General features: G+C 47.1%; 3 protein-coding genes across 5 annotated transcripts; 2 read left to right on the top strand and 1 right to left on the bottom strand.

The window, feature by feature from the left end:
• Window positions 1-800: 800 nt before the first annotated feature.
• Window positions 801-4,063, top strand: LOC120698651 (UPF0301 protein CT0663-like). Of its 2 annotated transcripts, none has more exons than XM_039982356.1 (3): window positions 801-1,111; window positions 1,739-1,857; window positions 3,167-4,063. In XM_039982356.1, exons 1-3 carry the CDS (start codon window positions 904-906, stop codon window positions 3,845-3,847), a joined length of 1,008 nt encoding a protein of 335 aa, XP_039838290.1. In that variant the 5' UTR covers window positions 801-903; the 3' UTR covers window positions 3,848-4,063. The 2 variants fall into 2 exon arrangements, with proteins under 2 accessions (XP_039838290.1, XP_039838289.1); XM_039982355.1 differs by having other exon boundaries at window positions 1,712-1,857.
• Window positions 4,064-6,039: 1,976 nt separating this feature from the next.
• Window positions 6,040-7,147, bottom strand: LOC120701354 (ethylene-responsive transcription factor ERF014-like). Its single transcript, XM_039985446.1, has one exon. It carries the CDS (start codon window positions 6,870-6,872, stop codon window positions 6,183-6,185), a length of 690 nt encoding a protein of 229 aa, XP_039841380.1. The 5' UTR covers window positions 6,873-7,147; the 3' UTR covers window positions 6,040-6,182.
• Window positions 7,148-13,230: 6,083 nt separating this feature from the next.
• On the top strand, window positions 13,231-19,775 carry LOC120698648 (proteoglycan 4-like). 2 transcript variants are annotated; one of them, XM_039982351.1, is made up of 10 exons: window positions 13,231-13,694; window positions 15,028-15,146; window positions 15,549-16,187; window positions 16,515-17,807; window positions 17,951-18,012; window positions 18,097-18,147; window positions 18,240-18,327; window positions 18,948-19,034; window positions 19,181-19,275; window positions 19,374-19,775. In XM_039982351.1, the coding sequence occupies exons 2-10, from the start codon at window positions 15,075-15,077 to the stop codon at window positions 19,396-19,398; spliced, it is 2,412 nt and encodes an 803-aa protein (XP_039838285.1). In that variant the 5' UTR covers window positions 13,231-13,694; window positions 15,028-15,074; the 3' UTR covers window positions 19,399-19,775. The 2 variants fall into 2 exon arrangements, with proteins under 2 accessions (XP_039838285.1, XP_039838286.1); XM_039982352.1 differs by having other exon boundaries at window positions 13,373-13,694; window positions 19,181-19,293.
• The last annotated feature ends 282 nt before the right edge of the window (window positions 19,776-20,057 follow it).

Here is a 20,057-nt window from a genome sequence, read left to right as displayed (position 1 = left end):
ACTACATAGTGCAAAAAATAATCTAATACTAATAAATTTTACCTACATTCTAAATACACCTAAATCCTAAAATAAATCATCTAATACTCTAAATCATAGGGCAAAAAAAACTTACCTGGCTGCGGCTTATCGCCGCTCGTGGGCGGTTTACCGCCTCTCTGGGCCGGTAAACCGACCTCCCCAGGCGGCTAACCGGTAGGGACCGGTAGATCTGCTACTGGTCGGCTTACCAGTGGAGCTGACCGGCTAGCCGAGCTCCGCGGGCGGCTGGCCGGGGTCGGGCGGCGGACAGGAGCGACTGAGCGGGGAGCGGACCGAAGGAGGCGCGACTGAGGCTATGGGATACTGGGGGGAGGTTAACTGGCCGCTGCCGCACGATGAGCCTTAATTGCCGTCGATTTTTTTCTTTTTCTTTTTTGATTTAACTTCTAAATTCCGCAAACTATACTAAATGAATGATTTTTTAAGAAATTTTGACACCATTAAATTCTTCGCACCTTGAAGTATTTTTAGAAAAAAAAATTTGAAATTTTTTCATTTTTTTGAATTCAAATTTTAATTTTGAATTTGAGCCGGTTTGGTACCAACCTAAACTGGAACCGAGCCGGACCGGTTTGACCGGTAACCGGTAACCGATCAAATCGGACCTTCCCACCGGGTTTGTAAACCCTGCTCACTGGTCTAGCTGGAGGTCATTTCGAGAACTCGAAAGGCGCCTTCCGCACTCGCAGAATCCGCCTTCATCGCAAGCGGCACCCACCCATCCATCGCTCGTTAGCCTCGTCCCGTCGTGCGGTTCCAATCCAACTGCACAGCACTCACTCCATTTCCCACTCGACCCAGCGACCTCCCGAGGCGAGCACTCCCCGGAGCGGCCGAGGCCTCCCACCTCCCACCGCCGACATGTGGGCCCTCAACAACGCCAAGGCCGGCGGGCCCTTCCTCACGCCGCCGCGGCGCCCCGCGCCGCTGTCGCCGGCGGCGGCGGGGCGGATGGTCTGGAGGCGCGGCCCCGCGCGGGCGCCGCTGGTGGCGGTGCGCGCGTCGGGGGCTGGGGGCAAGGACGGCCTCGGCGGCGGCGAGGAGGCCGAGAGCAAGGCATCGTCTTCCGGTGAGGACCCCGCTCCCGTGATGTTTCTGATGCGTTCGAATCGAAGGTGGCTTGGGGGATGTTCGGGCCATTCGGATGCGGAACTTTTCGTGGATCCGGTTCCATAGTAGCAGCCGATGCGATTGAGAGTTTGGAGCGTGAGATTTTCGTGAGATTGACGAGGCAGATGTGTGATTTTGCTCAGGCTTTGGTGACAAAACTTGTTGATTGTGTGCGTTCGAATAGATTTCCGCCCCACTTGCAGGTTGTTCGTCCTACCCCACGTCCGAATTAGTTTGGTACTCAATCTACTTTCGTATCATGATTCCATATATGGGAAACACGTGATCATATCATCCAACGTTATGGCCGCACTACCTATCCAAAATTCATAGGGTGGGAGATGGAAATTGATTCTATAAACTCATTGGCTCACTCCTCTGTAGTATCTCCCTCGTATGGCCGACAGTAGTATACAAATATATTTCGTATATAATCATATTAGCTTAATAGATTTGTGTCTAAATTATAGTTATTAGAATGGAATTCAATTCCAAGGTTTCAAACGGGGCCTGAAGGTCATCAACTAGAATGCTCAATTGATGGGTTTTGCTAATGCAGGACATGATGATGTGTCTGCCTCTGCAGGGGATGCCTCTGCTGGATTGAACAAACCGCATGAGGAATCAAAGTCTAGCAATCTGGTTAATGTTTCTAGCAGCAGTTACTGGCGAGACGTGAGGGCAAACCTTGTCCGTCGGGAACAGGTGAGCCTGGTCTGTTTTTAGGAGTACAATCTGTAGTTTTTTGTAGATTTTGTCTTGGTTTTAAACAGATGTCAAGAGATGCAAATTCATGTATTTCGTCAAGGCGTTTGTGATGTCACTCAGGATGCAAGTGGGTTGGTATTAGTTGACCCAAAAGCTGACCAATCTTACCCACTTAATTATATTTGGGTTTTGGGTTGGCTTGACCCAATACAATTCTTAAACTAGTGGCACCAGTGTACCCTCTAATTACACCAAAAGTCATAGTTGTTGCTGCTTCCAGATGAACGCTGCATCTGTGCTGCCGCTGGGTGAACGCTGCTTCCAGGTGATCAGTACCAGAGCGAGAGGGAGAGGGGGGGAGAGGGAGCGAGAGGGAGGGAGCTCCAAGTCCTGCGGTGTGTGGAGGGGCGAGGTCAATGTCAGGCCTGCGGCTGAGCGCGGACGGAGCAGGAGCGGAGCTGCACAAGGCCGGTGGTGAAGGGCTGAAGGGGACTGCATGCGCGGGTTACCCAAATGATCCAAGGGGGTTTGGCACTAATTGGCACCAAATATTTTTGGGTCAGGTGAAGGGCTGAAGGGGATTGCATGCGCGGGTTACCCAAATGATCCAAGGGGTTTGGCACTAATTGGCACCAAATATTTTTGGGTCAGCCTAATGGGTATTTACACTGATTTTTTTTTGGGTATTGGGTCACTGGGTCAGCCCGGGAAAGTCTGCATCCTGAGATCTCACTCTTGCTATTGGTTGGGCCACAGTATCTATCTAGAAACTGGTAACGACATGCCGTTTCTAATATACCTAGGTTCACCAATTGCATTGTTGCTACAACTTGGGTTTATAACTAGATGTAGATATCTACATGATTTGTCTATGCTTCTATGCTGCACTGTCCAGTTAAGATATAAGCTCATCACAGTGTAATAGCTTACATTGGTACATTGCAAGGGATATAATTTCATAAAGGTGACCTAGAATCAGGATTTCTTCATAGAATGGTGATCAAATGGAACATTCCAAACAATTTTCATGTGGAAAAAAGGAACATGCCAACAGTGGAGTTTCCATTCACTTAAAATTTGCTGCTATATCAAGATGGTATCATATAGGCTATTGTTTTGCATCTCATTACATTTATTTGTATGTTGATGTAGGGTAGATTTCTTTGTTTAATAAAATTTCTGCAGAGGATTTTCATATTGTTCTTGGCAATGAGAGGCAATTGCCACCAATCGACCCGGGCAACCTTATATATTTGGGTTTTCATAGCTTCTATTTCCTCTGTCTCTGCTTCTATCCCTGAATCAGGAGTTATTCGCGGACCCATGTGCTCCCACAGAGTGCAAGGCATCCTCGGGAGATCCAGTACAGCTTCCTCAAAAATGGGCTCATGCTATTACAATGCCAGAGGCAGGGTGTGTTTTGGTTGCTACTGAGGCGCTTGATGACGACAGCGTATTTGAAAGAACTGTCATTTTCCTTCTCAAGCTTGGTTCAAGGGGTACCTTTGATGGCCCATTTGGAGTCATCCTGAACCGCTCAATGTACACATTTATCAAGCACGATAATCCATCGTCCCAAGGCCAGGCAACCCCTTTCGGTGATTCCCCCCTCTTCTTCGGAGGCCCAGTTCACATGAGCATGTTCCTGGTGCGGACTACTGACAGCTCAAGTCTCAAGGGGTTTGAAGAGGTCATTCCAGGCATCTGCTTCGGCTTCCGAACTGACCTTGAAAAGGCTGCTGTTCTGATGAAGAGTGGTACAATCAAGACCCAGGACCTGAGATTCTACGTCGGCCATGCTGCCTGGGACTATGAGCAGCTGTTAGGCGAAATCAGGGCAGGGTACTGGGCCGTCGCTTCCTGCAGTACTGAGCTGATCAGTGATGCGTTGACGGGTGATCCTTCTTGCCTCTGGACCGAGATACTGCAGCTGATGGGAGGGCAGTACTCGGAGCTGAGTCAGAAACCGAAGCAAGACAGCTCTTAGATGTTTTGCCCATTTGCACCAAGATATTGCTGCTGATGGGATGGCAGTACTCGGAGCTGAGCTAGAGACCGAAGCAAGACAGCTCGTAGATGTTTCGCTCATCTGCTAAATTGCTATGTAATCTTCCTCAACTGAGGTTGTGGTCAAGTCTGTACATAATTGGAATAGGGCGATTCACTTGCCACTCGTAGCTTAATGCAGTGATTGTTATATGTATTGGTTGTACTGAAATATATATATATATATATATATATATATATATATATATATATATGTTGGCCGGCTGCTAGTGGATGGCAACAATCGCCGAATGTGAAGATAGTGCATTTGATGAAGCAAATCTCGTAAGGGTGTCTATTAAGCTGCATTTCATTATATTTGCGCATCCAGGCCATGTCAATCCACCTATTCCTTGTGTTTATTTGATGAACAAAATACTTGCTAATATTCTCTATGTTCTGCTAGCTGTGGCTAGTGGTTGGTGCTGGTTTATTGTGAGAGAAAATTACTGCTGTATGGTTGGTGGCTGGTTCTGGTTTGGTGTGAGAAAAAAATATTGTTGGTTGGTTGAAGAAGATAGAGTGATTCTTCTCTACGATACTCACCCCGGCAGCCCTGCTTTGATGTGAACAATTAGTCATTTGGGCTTTAGAGAATGTCGTTGACAGAGTCATGTCGTAGGATGTGGCCATTTCGCACTAACTTTCCATTGGGTATGCCTAAAACATCGAGGAATGGAGTGAATAGGTAAAAGCATTTAGCTAGTATGTCCCTCGTTTTTGCATGAAATTAATCTGCAAAAGTCAGGAATCTATAATCTGTGGGTACTACTGGGTAGGCGGTAGGCGCCTCTGCAGTGGATGTTGTTGAAGATAAAAAGAATGGAGTGGTACCCAATCCAAACACAGCAGGGTTGTTGGTCAAGACACGGACGACGGCACAACGGTGTGTGGTGGGCCGGTGGCACCACTTGAACTTGAAAGTTGCTCCTTGAAACCGGTCAAGGCTGCCAAACCCGTGGGTGGGTTCTGGAACATTCTGCTCCGTCAAACGGAAGCAGCCGAGTCTCTCCTCTCTCCTGGCGGCTAGCTAGAGCGGGACCAGATTCCACCGAGATCAAAAGGCATCGCGCTCCTTCTTTGGACGGCTGATGCTGAACCGATGGTCCGAACCTGACCATGCAAAACGCACGCATCTGATCCACGAACCTGCTCATTCCCGACGACGAGAGGCGACCAGAGTACCAGACCTTTATTTCCCCTAACGAGTGACGACCGGAGTTCTCGCGCTGACCGCCGCCGGCACGCCGGCGACGGCGAACAACATTCACCTCGCGTCCTCGCCAGCTCGCCTATAGCGGTTCGCGCTCGTGCATTGTGTTAACTTATCCTCGTTCGTCGACAGGAGGAGTGAGCAGCACGGTAACTGTCGCCAGTGCGTGATGTTCTAGATTCTAGGCGCCGCGCGCGGAGCGAGAAATGTCGCACCCCGTGCGCGTGCGATGGATGATTAGACGGCGGCGCACTGACGCCAAACCGGGAAGAGCCTCCTCTGAGTGCTCTCATCAGCGCCATTGACCACCTGCTGTTCGTTTCACCCCGTCCTCTTCAAGTCGTGGAGTCAAAATGTCCAATGGCAAGACGGGCAGAACCTTCTGTTACGGTAAAATTTTGTACGTACATGGGGGATCTTTTCAAAGAAGAACTTATCAAAATTCAAAGATAACAACGTTTCTTTCATTTTCTTAAATCTCACATAGTAAGTGATAAGCAAAATAGCCAATTTGGTCCATCAAATTTTGCCTCAGGCTCAAATTCATCTCTCAACTATGAAAGTGTAAACCTTTTATTTATAGATACAAGATCATCAATAACTTATTTTAGCTATGTTAGTGAAGTATGAGTTAGTATACCACTTGAGTTGATACCGTTGTTGGACTTAGTAACATATCGGCGAAGCCAGGAATGGAAGGCAGGGGGCTGGTGATCCTTCTTCTTCTTTGATCCCCTTTCTTTCATCAATGGCCTCCAAAATTTTGGTTTTTTTTGGGGGGGGGGCTCCATGGCGTTTTGGGCAGTAGGGGAGCTGGAGCACCCCCTTGGCTCCGCCAACCTTACGCTCATTCTGGTACGATTTGACATGCCGCTGGTCCATTTAATAGTTTAAGGACAAATTGAAACTTTGGAGGATAATTTAGGGATGAAATTCGCTATTTTGCCGAAGTGATACATGTAAACTTGATGTTACCGTGATTATTTTTCTTCAACAATACATAAAACCCCATCCATTCTCTTAATACCACCGAAGTGACACGTGCCAATCTCATCGGCCCAAGTTACATCAAGATCTCGATGTCGTCTACGCTAATGTCCCCGTAAACCAGGTGCTGGTCACTGCCGGCGCTCGAGCTTCCGCTCCCGCCGCCCGCGCTCGGCGTGCACCAATAATACGTACTGCTACCACTACTACTGCAATTGCTATACAGCGCCGGCGCCGGCGCGTACGCCGAGCCTTGTGCTAGTGCCGCTTCGCCACCTCGCGCGGCGCCAATGCCGGCGCAGGCAGCGCCAGCGGTGGTGCCAGCCGCGGCGCTCTGGAGGGGCGGCGGCGGCGAAGGCGACGACGACGACGCCAGAGCCGCCCGCGCGTCGACGAGCTGCGCGTCGGCGGCCATGCCGGCGTCGGAGGCGACGCGCTGCACGGAGCGCGGCGACAGGGGCGGCGCGCGCCCGCGGCCGCCGCCGCCGCCGCCGTAGGCGTAGCACGCCGCGCGGTCGGGGAAGTTGAGGTGGCCCGCGGCGGCGGCCCCCGGGAGGCCGCGGAGGAGGCATGCGGCGGCGTCGTGCGCGACGGCGGCGGCCTCGGGCGCGGCGTAGGACCCGAGCCACAGCCGCTCCCGCGTCCCGGGCACCCGGATCTCCGACACCCACTTGCCCCACGCCCGCCGCCGCACGCCGCGGTACCGGCACCGCCGCTCCGCCCCGCCTCTCCCGCCGCCGCCGCTGCCGCCCGCCGCACGGCTCATCGCGCGTCGATCCTTGGGACTGTCTGGCTGGCTGCTGGTCACTGGGCGGCGGCCGCCCCGCTCCCCGCGCGCCTCTCCTTGGCCCGCCGGTCGGCTGCTCCTCCGGTCAGTCGTCCTGACGCCGGTGGGCTTCGGCCGTCGCAGTGGTGTGCTCCACCTGACTCGAGCGACGCGAGCGTATTTATAGGTGCGCTTCGCGTGAAGTCAGCGCGGGCGGGGGGCGTTGACACGATTCGGCGTGGGTAAAATACGGGAGGAGGATTGACCTCCCTTCAATTCTCCGGGCAGATAATTGTTAAATAATTGAGGCGAGACCCGGGCACGTGAGGGCACTAGCGCGCTGGCCAAGTCAGACGACACAAAGGCGGATCGTTGGCGGTGGTCCAAACGGGTTTGTGGTAGCATGCATGATCTCGTGTCTTCCGGACGACGAGTCCCGCCACTGCCACGGTCAAAGTTTCCACTGGCCGGTCATGGGTTTAGCCAGGGTTTAGCCTGGCTCCGCGGCCGGCCGACCGGTCGCTGTGCGAGCGACCCGCACCCGCGTGGACGTGGCTGTCGTGCGGTGCGGCTGCCCGGGCGCCGAAGCGAAGAGCGGGCAGCAAAGTCACGCGGACCGCGGCCTCACAGCGACAGCAGCCGTCGTTGCTAGCGCAAGCGCTTACGCCATCTGCGCTGCGCGCTGATCCGAGACGAAGCTCCAGATCCTCTTCCTCTCGCCTGCGTTTTACCGGGGTGAACAGCGAAGAGGAGTAGCCGGCGAGTTTCTAGACTACAGGTTTATCAGGTTGACGTTATGTTATGTACTCCAATTATTGTGTCGTTTGGGGCTGATGAAGTTATTGATGCTCATTTTGGGGGGTTGATGAGGCGGCTGGACTTTGTGGAGAGAAATTTTCCTGCCCGGTCACCGGTTCCAACCCGGCGGTGGCTGTTGCAATGAGCAAATGTATGAACTCTGACGGTGACGCTAGGGTTTCAAACTTTTAATGACATGGCATAGCACATTACAACGACGGTAATATGAAACAAAAAAAACTACTCGACCGGAGGGGTACGGCGGTTCCATCGTATTTCATTAAGAGAAAGCAACCGGTTTCCCTCCCTTCGAATCCTGATCATGCCAGTGAGGGGTATTTTTTAATAGGGAATCGAACCCAGAACAGAATGCTACTAAAGTCACCTAATCAATTCAGCTAGAGACCTGTTTGTGAGCGACGACATCGCTCTGTTCTGCTGGCTGCGGGTGGTGGTTTGTTATGAGAGAAAATTATCGTTGGCTGGCTGGTGGCTGGTTTGGCGTGAGAGAAAAATACTGTTGGTTGGCCTGAGAAGCAGCCAGCAAAACGAAGATGCCCCGAGGACAATAGAGTAGATGGGCAAGAGGGTGGGTAGATGATGAATAAAATATTCACGTGTCATATAATTTCTTCCCTTAACTTTAAGGTTTATTTATTTTTTGTTTTTGGGAAATTCACGTTTTAAATTTTTTAAGAGCATCGTATAGTGCTAGCTAGTCGATCAAAGTGTGCCCATGTGAAAAAGGTCCGAGTGAACTATGATAGCGAAAAAAAATTCATTCCGCCTTTTTATCCTCACAAAAGAGAGAGGCGACCGTGAGGCTAATGTTGGTTTTTGGCGCCCGGATGGCGTTTGCAAAGCCGTGGACCCGACGAACACGGGTTGTGCGGAAAAGGCACCAAGCCATTCATCACATGGCAAATTGATCGGTCTGAGTGGACCCTCCTGCTGATCGTTGACTCGACGACGCGCATCAGCACACCCTTCTGATCGACTCTGTTTTCTGGGACACTCCTGATGATGAGTTCCCAAACAGGCAACGCCTGATATTGTTGTGCCGTAGCCACAAGTCACCGTCACCCACATCTCTCTCGTAAGAGTAAAGAAGAAGCAACAATAATACGATGTCTCGCACTGCACTGCCAAGATCCAGGCACAGGATCGGACTAGGATGTCAACTGTCAAATATTTGGATACAAGTATGTATGAAATATAGGCTAATTACAAAACCGATCATAATAAAGGCTAATTCGCGGAACAAATTTATTAAACCTAACTAGTCCATGATTTGATAATATTGTGATATCCAGTAAATATGTGCTAATGATGGATTAATTAGATTTAAGAGATTCGTCTCATGAATTAGTCTCCATTTATGCAATTAGTTTTATAGTTAGGTCATGTTAGTTCCGCTAACTAACATCAAACATGATGCGACACGAATTAAAAAGCAAAGACTGAGAGGCTGATCTGAGGAGCGCCCACGTCGACTTGGAACTGTTCGTAGCGTGAATGTCAACGCGACTTGCCGGTACTGTGCGTGCTGTTTATCGAGAGGGAGTCAAATACGACCAAGGTGGATTTGTCCACGGACACGTACGTGTGAACATGCAATTACTAGCAAGTGATCGCGGCTGCGTTATGTGTACGGTTATGCCTCGCTGCAGGCTCGCACATAAATTTGTATACGTGACTACGTAGGGGTTATTTTGGGCCTACGGCCCACATACAACGCTTCAAGTGGGATGTGGGTATCAGTGGCCTACCACGGGGAGCCAGCCCAACATGCGCTGTTTTCGGCGGAAATTTTTTTACTTGTTCAAAGTGTTTGTGATCATGTGTGACCGCCCTGCTAATGGGCCAGGATCCAACCTAAACCCCCACCAATCCACTTCCACAATACAAATCAAATCCACCCAATCCTATCCAACCCTCCATGTTGAAAATCCAAACTACACCAAACCATTGTATAATTTCAAGCCAAACCAAATCACAATCCATGGATTCAGCCCATTAAACCATCCTAGTGAGCAAGTGAGCGATTCCACGAGCCCCGCCAGGCCGCCACCAACCACTCAACGATCAAGCCATCAAAATTTACAAATGCGCAGGGAGAGTAGCTAGTGACAGCACCATCAGTGCAGGCACCGCGGAGAGAGAGAGAGTTTTGATGGCGTTCAAGAAGCCAGCCATCGCCCGTCACCCTCTCTTCCCTCCTTGTACTCTCCTCATCGCGTCCGGCGCCGTCGCGGTGAGGCCGACCGCCGACGCGCGCGCAGCGTTTAATTAAATAATGGCAAATGGGGACAAGCTAGCTGACCTCCGATGACAACGACGACGACATTGGTGCTGTTGCCGGTGCCGCCGCCGCTGGCGCTCCAGCTGCCGCACTGGCCGTGGCGCCCGTGGCTGCTGATGCACCGATCGATGCCAGTGCTATCCCGGCTGGGACGGTGGGAGCGGCCGGCACGGTGGGGTCAGGTGGCGCTGCGTGGCTGCGATCGAAGGACTCGTAGGCGACGCGGTGGGCGGCCCTGTGGTGGAAGAGGCTGGTGGACGGCCCTGTGCAGCGGCGTCGGACAGGGAGAGTGCGTAGACGAGTGTGGCGGAGGCGACGGCGGCTTGGTGGCCTGGCGGGCACCGGCGGAGGCGACAGGGTCGGCGAGCGCGGCGGCGTCGATGGTCGCGGGCGCGGCGGCGGCGACCGACGGGTCGGCGAGCGCGGCGGAGGCGACGGCCGACGGGGTCAGCAGCGGCGGCGACCAGAACAGAGGCGAGGAGCTGCAGTCTGCAGAGGGACTAAGGCGAAGCTTGGACCTCTCGGGTGAGTCCATGGTTTCGGCCAATGGATTGGAACCAAAAAATGGTAACGGACTCCCATCCAAACCGTTCCATTTTAACCAACAACCCAATCCAAACCAATCTATCAAGTAGTTCAGCCCATCACTAACCAAACCAATGCAGCTCATTTCGAAAACCAATCCAATAAACCCATATTAGCCCAAACTGTTAGCAGGGTGACATGTGATGGACCAGCCAGCGTTGTTTCTCTATTCTCCGATCAGTTTGTCCACGAGCTGAGATTTCACACTATTGGTCCACTCCTCCTTGGAACTGATTCCAAAAGGACGACGTTAATACGCGACGTTAATGACTGCAGAGCGCGCAACGTCTTTCCTCCTAACACCAGTCTCAACGAAGTTTTATAAAGAGTTTCAAAATATTAAATATCATTAATTTTGCTGACATGATAAGAAGAGCGAAAGATGAAATTTTATAGAATATGAGAAGAGTTTCATCACCATAAAACTCATCTGGTACAATTATCTAATTCTCAGTCTAAATAATTACTCATAAAACTTCCACTGAAACTGACCTTAACTTCCATCCAATTATCCGACTTGTCTCTAAGAAAAAAGAAAAAATTACAAGAGTCGAAGACGTCTAAGCCCAGTACCACGGTTTCCACCTCGTCCAAAAAGCTCGCGGCTCATCCCAAGCGCTCACCGCTCATCGTTCCCCACTCGTGTTTTCTCTGTAAATCAACAGATGCTGGCTGAGGTCCTGCTTAGTTGGTAAAAAATTATTAATTTTGGTATTTTTAATATATTTTATTGTTACTTGATAAATAATATTCAATTATAGACTAATTACGCTTAAAAGGTTCATCTTGTGCTAATCAGTTAGACTGTGTAATTCGTTATTTTTTTTCAATTATATTTAATGCTCCATGCATGTGTCCGAACATTCAATGTGACGGATATTGTAGAATTTTTATTTTAATGCGACGAATTAATGTGGCTAATCGCACATGCGCAACCCTTCCTTGGTCATCGCGCAAGGGCCTAAAACGAGCAGGATATTTGATTTCTAGGCGCTAGAAATAGTGGTCATTTTTAGAGTCGAACACTACCTTTAAAAATGGTGGTCATTTCCAGAGACGGATGATACAATCATCCACTCTAAAAATACATTTTTAGGCTGTTGAGTAATCCGCTTTATTTATACTAGCAAATTATGACTCGCTTTTAAAAAATTAAAACATTACTGCAAATCAGTTTTTTAGTAATACGAGTAAAAACACTCGATCTGATGCATTCTGGGTTCCTGCCGCCTGCTAAGACCAGTTTCAGTGGGAGTTTTATGGACCCAAACTGAGAACTAGGTAACTGTGCCAGATGAGTTTTATGATAATGAAACTCTTCTCACATCTCATAAAACTCTAACCTTCTCTTTTCTTGCCATGTTAGCAAAAGTGATAATATTTAATATCATAAAATCTTTCATAAAACTCATATTAAAACTGACCTAACTATATATATATCCTCCACCGTGTCTTCTTCCTCGATTCACAAGTCACAGCCCGACGGCCGCGCCGTGATCCGTGACATCCGGCCGCCGCACCGCAGGCTGGCTGCTACGCGCGTATGCATGTGGGCGTAGTTACTGCGCGCGCGGCATTGGTAGTTACCGGCGCTAATTCGCAGGCAGCGGCGGAATCTGAAGTTAATTTGGGCTGTGTTTAGTTCGGTAGGTGTAAACGCAAAAAAAATTTGCGTTTCGAATCTTCTCAATTTGAAGCACTAAATGAAGTCTATTTACAAAACTTTTTTCACAGATGAGTTGTAAATTGCGAGACGAACCTAATGATGCTAATTAATTCATGATTAATCAATAATTAGCGGATGGTTACTGTAGCACCACTGTTGCAAATCATGGATTAAGTATGCTCATTAGATTCGTCTCGCGATTTACAGCCCATTCATGCAAAAAGTTTTATAAATAGACTTTATTTAGTACTTCAAATTAGTAAGATTCCTTTTAACTTTAATGTGTTTATGGTTTTTTTTGTGTTTACGGCTTTTTTACGTTGACAGGGTAGAACTAAACAGACCCCAAATTGCTTTCTCGGATTTTCCCATCAGTTTTTTTTGCACGCCTCTAAGCGTGGCCATCCCATCTCATATCTGTGGGGGCGCTCAAGGGTCAAGCAGCAGGAGCGGATGGTGCCATAAAAGAGAAAAAAATGTCAATTCTTTTGCGGCAAAGAAGTGAAATTTGGTGAGCACGAGGAGACCCCCTGAAAAGCGCGAACTCGAAAGTCGGTCGAGGATGCCAATAATTAATTTATTTCTTTTTTTCAGGGAAGGACCGGAAGCTTAATACATTTTTTCTATTACACTTGCAGCATGGAGTATTGTGCACGTACAATACATGCTAATAACATTTTTGTCAAATGTTTATAACTAAATTACTTAAATTCTAATTTTTTGAAAAAAAAATGCTAAAAGCGCTGAGTATATTATAAAAGCAGCAGGCACCATGGAATAGTCCAAGCGGCTAATTTAAAGTGTAGTATAGCATACTACTATATTATAATATTAGTGCACCCCACATTATCTAGAGCTTCGAATCACATTTTCAACGGCCAATGAGAATTGCCTTCTATTTACGCTTTTTTTAGCAAGTCATTTTTTCGAACAAATATTCTGCTCGATGGGGCAAATACTCTGCTCCAGTCTTCTCCCCAAAAGTCCCAAGCGCCTTCTCCTGCCGCGACCGCCCACCCAAAGCGCAGGCAGGCCCTGTTCGCTTGGCACCAGTGCTACAGTATCGCTGTTGCTATAGTACCACCACATATGACCAGATTTTCTATATTTAGAATTAGAACTCTACGTTAACCCTCACGTAAATCAGCCCCATCCAGCCGCTCCAGCCCAGCGAACGGGGTAGCAGTGTCTGGCTCACTCCACCAGTAGTAACTTCGTGCCCACACCGCTTCCTCGCCAATCCGCACCTAAATCCGGCGTGCTGGGCGCGAGCAAGGAAGGAATCCCCGTTGCGAGGAAAGAATCGCCGCCGGCGGAGGCTAGCTCCTCGGGCTGGGGCTGCAGGAGGCCGCGACCGGGCTGTTTCTGGCTCGTGCCCGGATCTTGGGGAGAGGGACGCGCGGCGCCTCACCGCGACGGGGACGGATCCGATGCGTAGTCGGCCGGGTCGTGATCAGCGGTTCCATTCCAGGTATGCTAGTTTGCTTCTGGCCATCCGCTCCTGTTGGGTTCTTGTCCTTGGGGTGTGTTTTGGAGTGGGGAAACGGTGTTGTTGTTCGTGGTTTCTTGGTCGGGCTTTCAGGGAAGATTCATGCGGGAGATGTCGCCTCGCGAGATTGGCGGTGTTTAGAATGCCGTTGGATTCGTTTGTAACTAAGAATCTTTCTGCAAGCCGGTGGTAGTTGTGGGTGGGAGTAGCGAGCTTTTCATTTGTCAGACTTTCTGAGCGTAATTTGGTAGGATACATCGAGCTCTGGTATTTTGTAAAGGAAAGAAGTGGAAGAAAGAAATGTAGTTCTCTTCCAGTGATATTTTCAGAAAGTGTGGTCTCTACTACATTTTCTTCTTTAAACTACATGATCTGAGCTGCAAGATGTTGTAACTGTAGCATTCCAGTGCCACGAAATTGTATTGAACCCACAGAGTTGTTCTTACTCTGAGTGATACTTCTTGCCAACTCCAGTTTTGAGAAAACTAACCTACTCAGGGAAGAAAAAGAAAATGCAAATTTTACTATTAGCCGGCATCCCAGATGTTGAGATGCCTAGATGTTTAATGTGAGAACAACCAGCTGCTCATCAAACAAGGCTTAGATGCTTAGTACTTGTAGATTAAACTTTGCACATTAGAGCTGATTACTATTTTTTTAAAAGCAAAGAAATTTATTGTCATACCTGATTCCTCGCAAGACTTCTCCAAATTTTTGCTATTTTTGTACACTTGTTCTCATTGTCGTCCTTTCCCCACCTTGCAGTGTTGCTGTACCATGCTTGTCCTAGTTACTAGTTAGTACTGTCGATATTTACTGGTTTAACTGCTTGGCATATGTAGTAGTGTAGTACTAGAATACCATGCAGGTGAAATGTTGATATCTGAAGGGTAGGTGTGGCGAGACTGATCCTAGTGGTCCCATGTGTGGTTGGAAATTTGGAATTGCTCATGAGCTCCTGACCCTATCACGTATTAGTTTGCCATGATGGGAAATTATTGATTCCTAAATAGTGTACTGGGGGAGCTTATATCATTGTCAGTGCGTCCTGACAGCATTTATGAATTCTGTTGGTCCTGTTGAAACTTAGAATATCTATGCAAATTCCATTTTCCTTGCGAAACACTGCACAAGTTGAGCACACACCAGGGTTACATATTGCATTAAGAGATTTTTCAGTGGGGCTAGCTCCAATTGTTTGGACAAGTATTGCCTGAACGTGCTGCATACTTTGTCAAGTACTATTCTTCTAGGTTGTCAAAATGAAACCTCAATTCTGTCTCTATGTATGAATATGTCTTGTTTAATTTTGCAGGGTTTACAAGTTTTCCCAACAGTTATGAATTAGCTACACAATATAAGATGGCAACTGAGGTCAATCAAAACTTTTTTGCATGGTCACAGGAGGAAACTTCTGTGCAGGATATTTCGCAGGTAAACGAGTCGTTCTTTTTTTTTTGCCAAGTACTATGCCCAGCCAATGAAATTTACCTGAAGTGATATAAATTGTTAGAGCTTCGATTGCAACTACTACTTGGTATGTGTCTGTTTGAGGAACCTTAATTTTTTTGTCAGCATAAAAATTGATCCAAGGCAATGATTAATAATATTACGGTGAACCTATGTGCCAGTGTAACAGAAGTTGCTAAAACTTCCAGAATCCTTGGTAACTACCATTTACCTTGTCTGTGTTGGTGTACCTAGCTAGTGGTGTTAACCCCAAAGGGTTCCTTAGAAGCTAACATCCTTTCTTTCTTTGCATTTTTTTTCTTGGTAATTATATTGCCTGTTGATATTCTCACACGTCTTTATTACTGGTGCTATTTCTTTCTTTAGGGAACATCGCAAGTGTTTGGTCATGGTTCCATATCTTTTGGAAGATTTGACTTGGAATCATTAGAATGGGAGAAGTGGTCTGTATTTGCTAATGATAGGCGTCATGAAGAATTTGGAAAGTTCAATGGATTGGTTGCTAAGAAGAAGGCATACTTTGAAGAACACTTTAAGAGGATTAGGGAGCTCAAGGCTTTACAGCAACAAAACCAGCAAACTGAACTTCATCTGGAGTATGGTGGTGATAGCAGCAATTCTAGTCAAACAGGAGAACATGAACCAGCTGCAGACCATGGAGCTCCTACTGAATCTGGAACATTTTTTGATGATTCCATGGAGCAGACAACAACTGCAACCACATTTGAGCATGGAATGGAATGCAATGGTTATCATGAGAATGGGAGCATAGTTAATGAAATTTCGGCGCCAGCTCATTCTTCACCAGTTGGTGGCTTGCAGCAAATTGGCAAACAAATGAGAGGAGATGTTAGTGGTGAAATGGATATGTTGAAGCAACATTCTAATTCCAGCCAAAATGATCCTGGAATGGCTCTTGAGATTATGATAAGTCCTTCAAAAATAATTCCAAAGACTATCAAGATAGCGTCTAGTAATGTTTCTGATCACACAATTGTTACTAAGGTATCTGCACATTGTCTTTGGACATGTTTTCATCATGTTCATTGTTGCAGTCTTTATGTGATTTGTTTTCTAACAAGTAGACTATTGTATTAGAATCCGCTATAATGTCCAGCTTCTTAGCGTGCAAGCATGCAAAACATTAAAACATGCCTCTTTTGTTTATTTATGAAACTATAGAGAGAGAATGCATAAGTTAGACCCTCTCTATTTGAATACCTTGTTGCATGGAGATGGCAAGATGATTTCTTCAATTTCCTGCTATCTTTAGCCATACAGATATTTTTTGTGTTTATTATGAAGCTATAAGCTATTTTTGAATAATTTCAGGAACCTGATTCAGGTAAACTCAGTGTGATAAACCAGATGGCAAAGTCAGAAAATATCCAGTCATTGCGAAGACCAAGAGAAGCAACCAACAATTTGGCTGGCACCGCAGCAAGAAGTGGTATTACAGGCTTAAGAAGTCCTTCCTCGGCAACATCACAACGGCCCTCAACCAGAGAACGGCGACCTGTCACCAGAGATGCTTCAAGGAAACCTGCTGAAGTAACCACCCCATGCCGCCCTTCTGTTTCTGAAAGACGCCCAGCCATCAGAGAGTCAGCAATAAAGCATGCCAGCGATGCTACCCTGTGTCGACCTTCTACCACTGACAGGCACAATATGACCAAAGAATCAGCACTAAAGCAATGCAACATTGCTACTTCACATCGACCTTCTACTGCTTACAGACGCTCTATGACCAAAGAATCAGCACCAAAGCTATCCAACATTGCTACTCCACATCGACCTTCTACTGCTGACAGATGCCCTATGACCAAAGAATCAGCACCAAAGCTATCCAACATTGCCACTCCACGACGACCTTCTACTGCTGACAGGCGCCCTGTCATCAAAGAGTCAACACCAAAGCTATCCAACATTTCTACCCCACATCGACCTTCTACTGCTGATAGGCGCACTATCACCAAAGAGTCATATCCAAAGCATTTCAACATTGCTAGCCCACGTAGACCTTCTACTGGCGAAAGGCGCACTAGCACAAGAGATATGACTACAAAATATGCTGGTATTGCACCCTCATGTCTGCTACCTGCTGTCAAACAACGCCATATGACTAGACAGGGCGCACAGAAGCATGCTGATGTTGTCACTCTGTGTCATCCTTCTACCGCAGAGAGGCGCCTCATTGTTAGCGATGTTCCACCAAAGCATGTCACTATAGCTCTGCCATGCAGGCCTTCTACTGCCGAGAGGTGCCCCATTGCTAGAGATGTTGCACTGAAGCATGGTTCACCTCACAGGCCTTATACCGCCGAGAAGCGCCCCATTTCTAGAGATATTGAACCAAAGCATGCTCCGCCTCACAGGCTTTCTACTGCTGAGAAACGTCCTGCTACCAGAGAGATTGCAAGGAAGCAAACTGATGTTGCCATCTCATGTTGCCCTTTGACTCCAGATAGATGCCTCACCAAAAAAAGTGACAATTCCACCCCACGACGCCCTTCTACTGGAGAAAGGCGCCCTATAACCAATAGCACTACAATGAATCCGGATCCAAAAACACCTATTGGGTCAAGAACAATGCCTAACTATTCAAAGGGTGCTATGGTCACAGAAGTATGTTCCTATCCATTCTCTCATCATATTGCATAAACATATTAATTCTGTTTTAAAACACAGAAAGAGCTTAACATAGAGAATTTAAAGGACAACAGACTTTCTCATTGTGAATTCTTGTTTCCTTTATGCTTCTCATGCAGGCTGCTCCCAAAAAGGCAATAACTACCAGTGTTGCTAAAAGTATTGTGCTGGAAAACATAAGGTTGTTGTTGCAAACATTTTTTCTGGATTGCTTGACTAGATAAATCTTGAGATTTAACTGCAAAGTTTTTGTATTGTTTGACAGCTATGCGAAAGAAAGGTTGGAATTTCAAGTGGATGGGAAGCAAAAGTCAAGGTGCTAATTCTATCTAGGGGCTTTTTTTAGAACCTTATGTTTTCAAAATTGGATCAATTCTATGTCTTTAAGCATCACGTCTCATTTTTCAGCCCTTTTAACCTGCCTCCAAGGAAAATGCTGACTTCCAATGTTAGAGGTGACTGGGGTCTGGAAAATTTCAGAAAGCCAAACAAGGAGGTGAGAAACTTCTTTTCCTTTTGTGCTGTTGGTTCAACATATACAATATACTAGTGAGCCCGCAGTGTTTAAGTTAACAATAAAATTGTCTGTATCCTGAATGCTTCTATATTTCATACAAACTACTTTTTTTTCAAAAAAAAAACTACTGTTAAACCTTAGTATTATAACAGTATTGCATTACTGTAAGCCCTAGAACAAAAAAGGCTGAACTGTTGCCAATACATTGTTCAAAGAGCAGGCTCAGTCTGAAAACTGGCGTGCACCTAATTCTGGGATATGCAATTGTCGCCTCCAGCTTGCTCTCTGAGTTTTGGACCTTTCATTCGTGGAATCTCATGCTGTATCAGCCATGGTTCTGAAAACTGCCAACCTGAACCTGTCTCTTTCTGCACCATTGCGGCCTTGCATTTTTCATCCCAAACACTGCAATACTTCCCTAAATATAATCAACATCTATTGAAATATGTAGAATTTTGCATTGAAATAGAGGCCATTGCCTGACAAGAACCGGGGTTCAAAACTGGTAGCTTGTTAGCTCAAGAGTGGGTGAATACCTGTAATTGGAGAATGAAACTACTTCACTGGTGTGCTAATTTATGAAGAATATCTTTTTGTAGGGTTTACATGAGGGACTCCGGGCTCAAGCATATAAACCAAATAACGTGACTCCACTGACTAGAAGTGTAAAGACAAGGGCTCCTGCGGTACAAGCTTTTATCCTTTTCACTACATAACAATCACTCTGCTTTGCAAAACAAAAAAGTATCCATGATACGTACACACAACTTTTGAAGCCTATAACTTTGAAACTATAAATCTATAGTTGACTTTTGCTCACTTCACCTTTCAGCCTCCACCACCTCCTCCCCCACCACGCGGAGCATCTTGCACTGAGAGGAGGCTGTCGAATGCCAACAATTCACCTGCTGGTGGAAGGAAGCCAAAGTAAGAGCATCGGATACTGTCTGCAGCAAAACTACGTTTCACTTCTTGCGAGCATTTCTATGTATTCCAACTTACACCATCTGTTTGGTCCAATGCAGGGCCTCACCTCCGCACTGGCACTAACACAGTATCTAGGATGATCCTGCAACATAACTCTGAGGCGAAATTGAAGCACTGACGTTACCTAGAAGCCACAGCCAATGAACCAAGCTAGCAATGCTGATGTTATCTTTCGTTTTTACTCGTCATCTGTGTTAGAATAACCGTAGTAATGTATATGTAGCTAATCATGTCCACTAATGCCTAATGGCATCGTAGATTTGTAGTTGTACCATCCCGGATTTAACTAGGGCACTGTATATACCTGGAATAATTGAAGCTTTAGCTGAAGAATATCGTCCCGGAAATTGTCCCCAGGATTTGCAGGTCATGTTCTTTGATCCTGACGGATGTCCATACGGACGTCGGTTCAACCAATTGATAGTTCATTACTATCCGCATGCCTGTGAGTACTCAGTACGTTTCTTTGTTGATAGCAAGCCCTGTAACCATCGGCTGATTTGATCCCGTTTGAAGTTGAAACAGATGGAACCTTTGGGATTTACCTGATGCTGTCATGACTGTCATCCATGAAAGTTGTTTTCCATGAAAAAGTTACGCGACTCGTGGCGTGATGCGCATCGGGCTTCCTAGTCAGATTTTTAATCCTTGTACGGATCAGGACCGTTCACTGGCCCATCCCCTTTCCACCAACGGTCGTGATCATCCAGCCGCAGTCTGCG

Source organism: Panicum virgatum, chromosome 3K (assembly GCF_016808335.1).
Source record: "Panicum virgatum strain AP13 chromosome 3K, P.virgatum_v5, whole genome shotgun sequence".
NCBI lineage: Eukaryota > Viridiplantae > Streptophyta > Magnoliopsida > Poales > Poaceae > Panicum > Panicum virgatum.
This window is presented reverse-complemented; position numbering and strand designations above follow the sequence as displayed.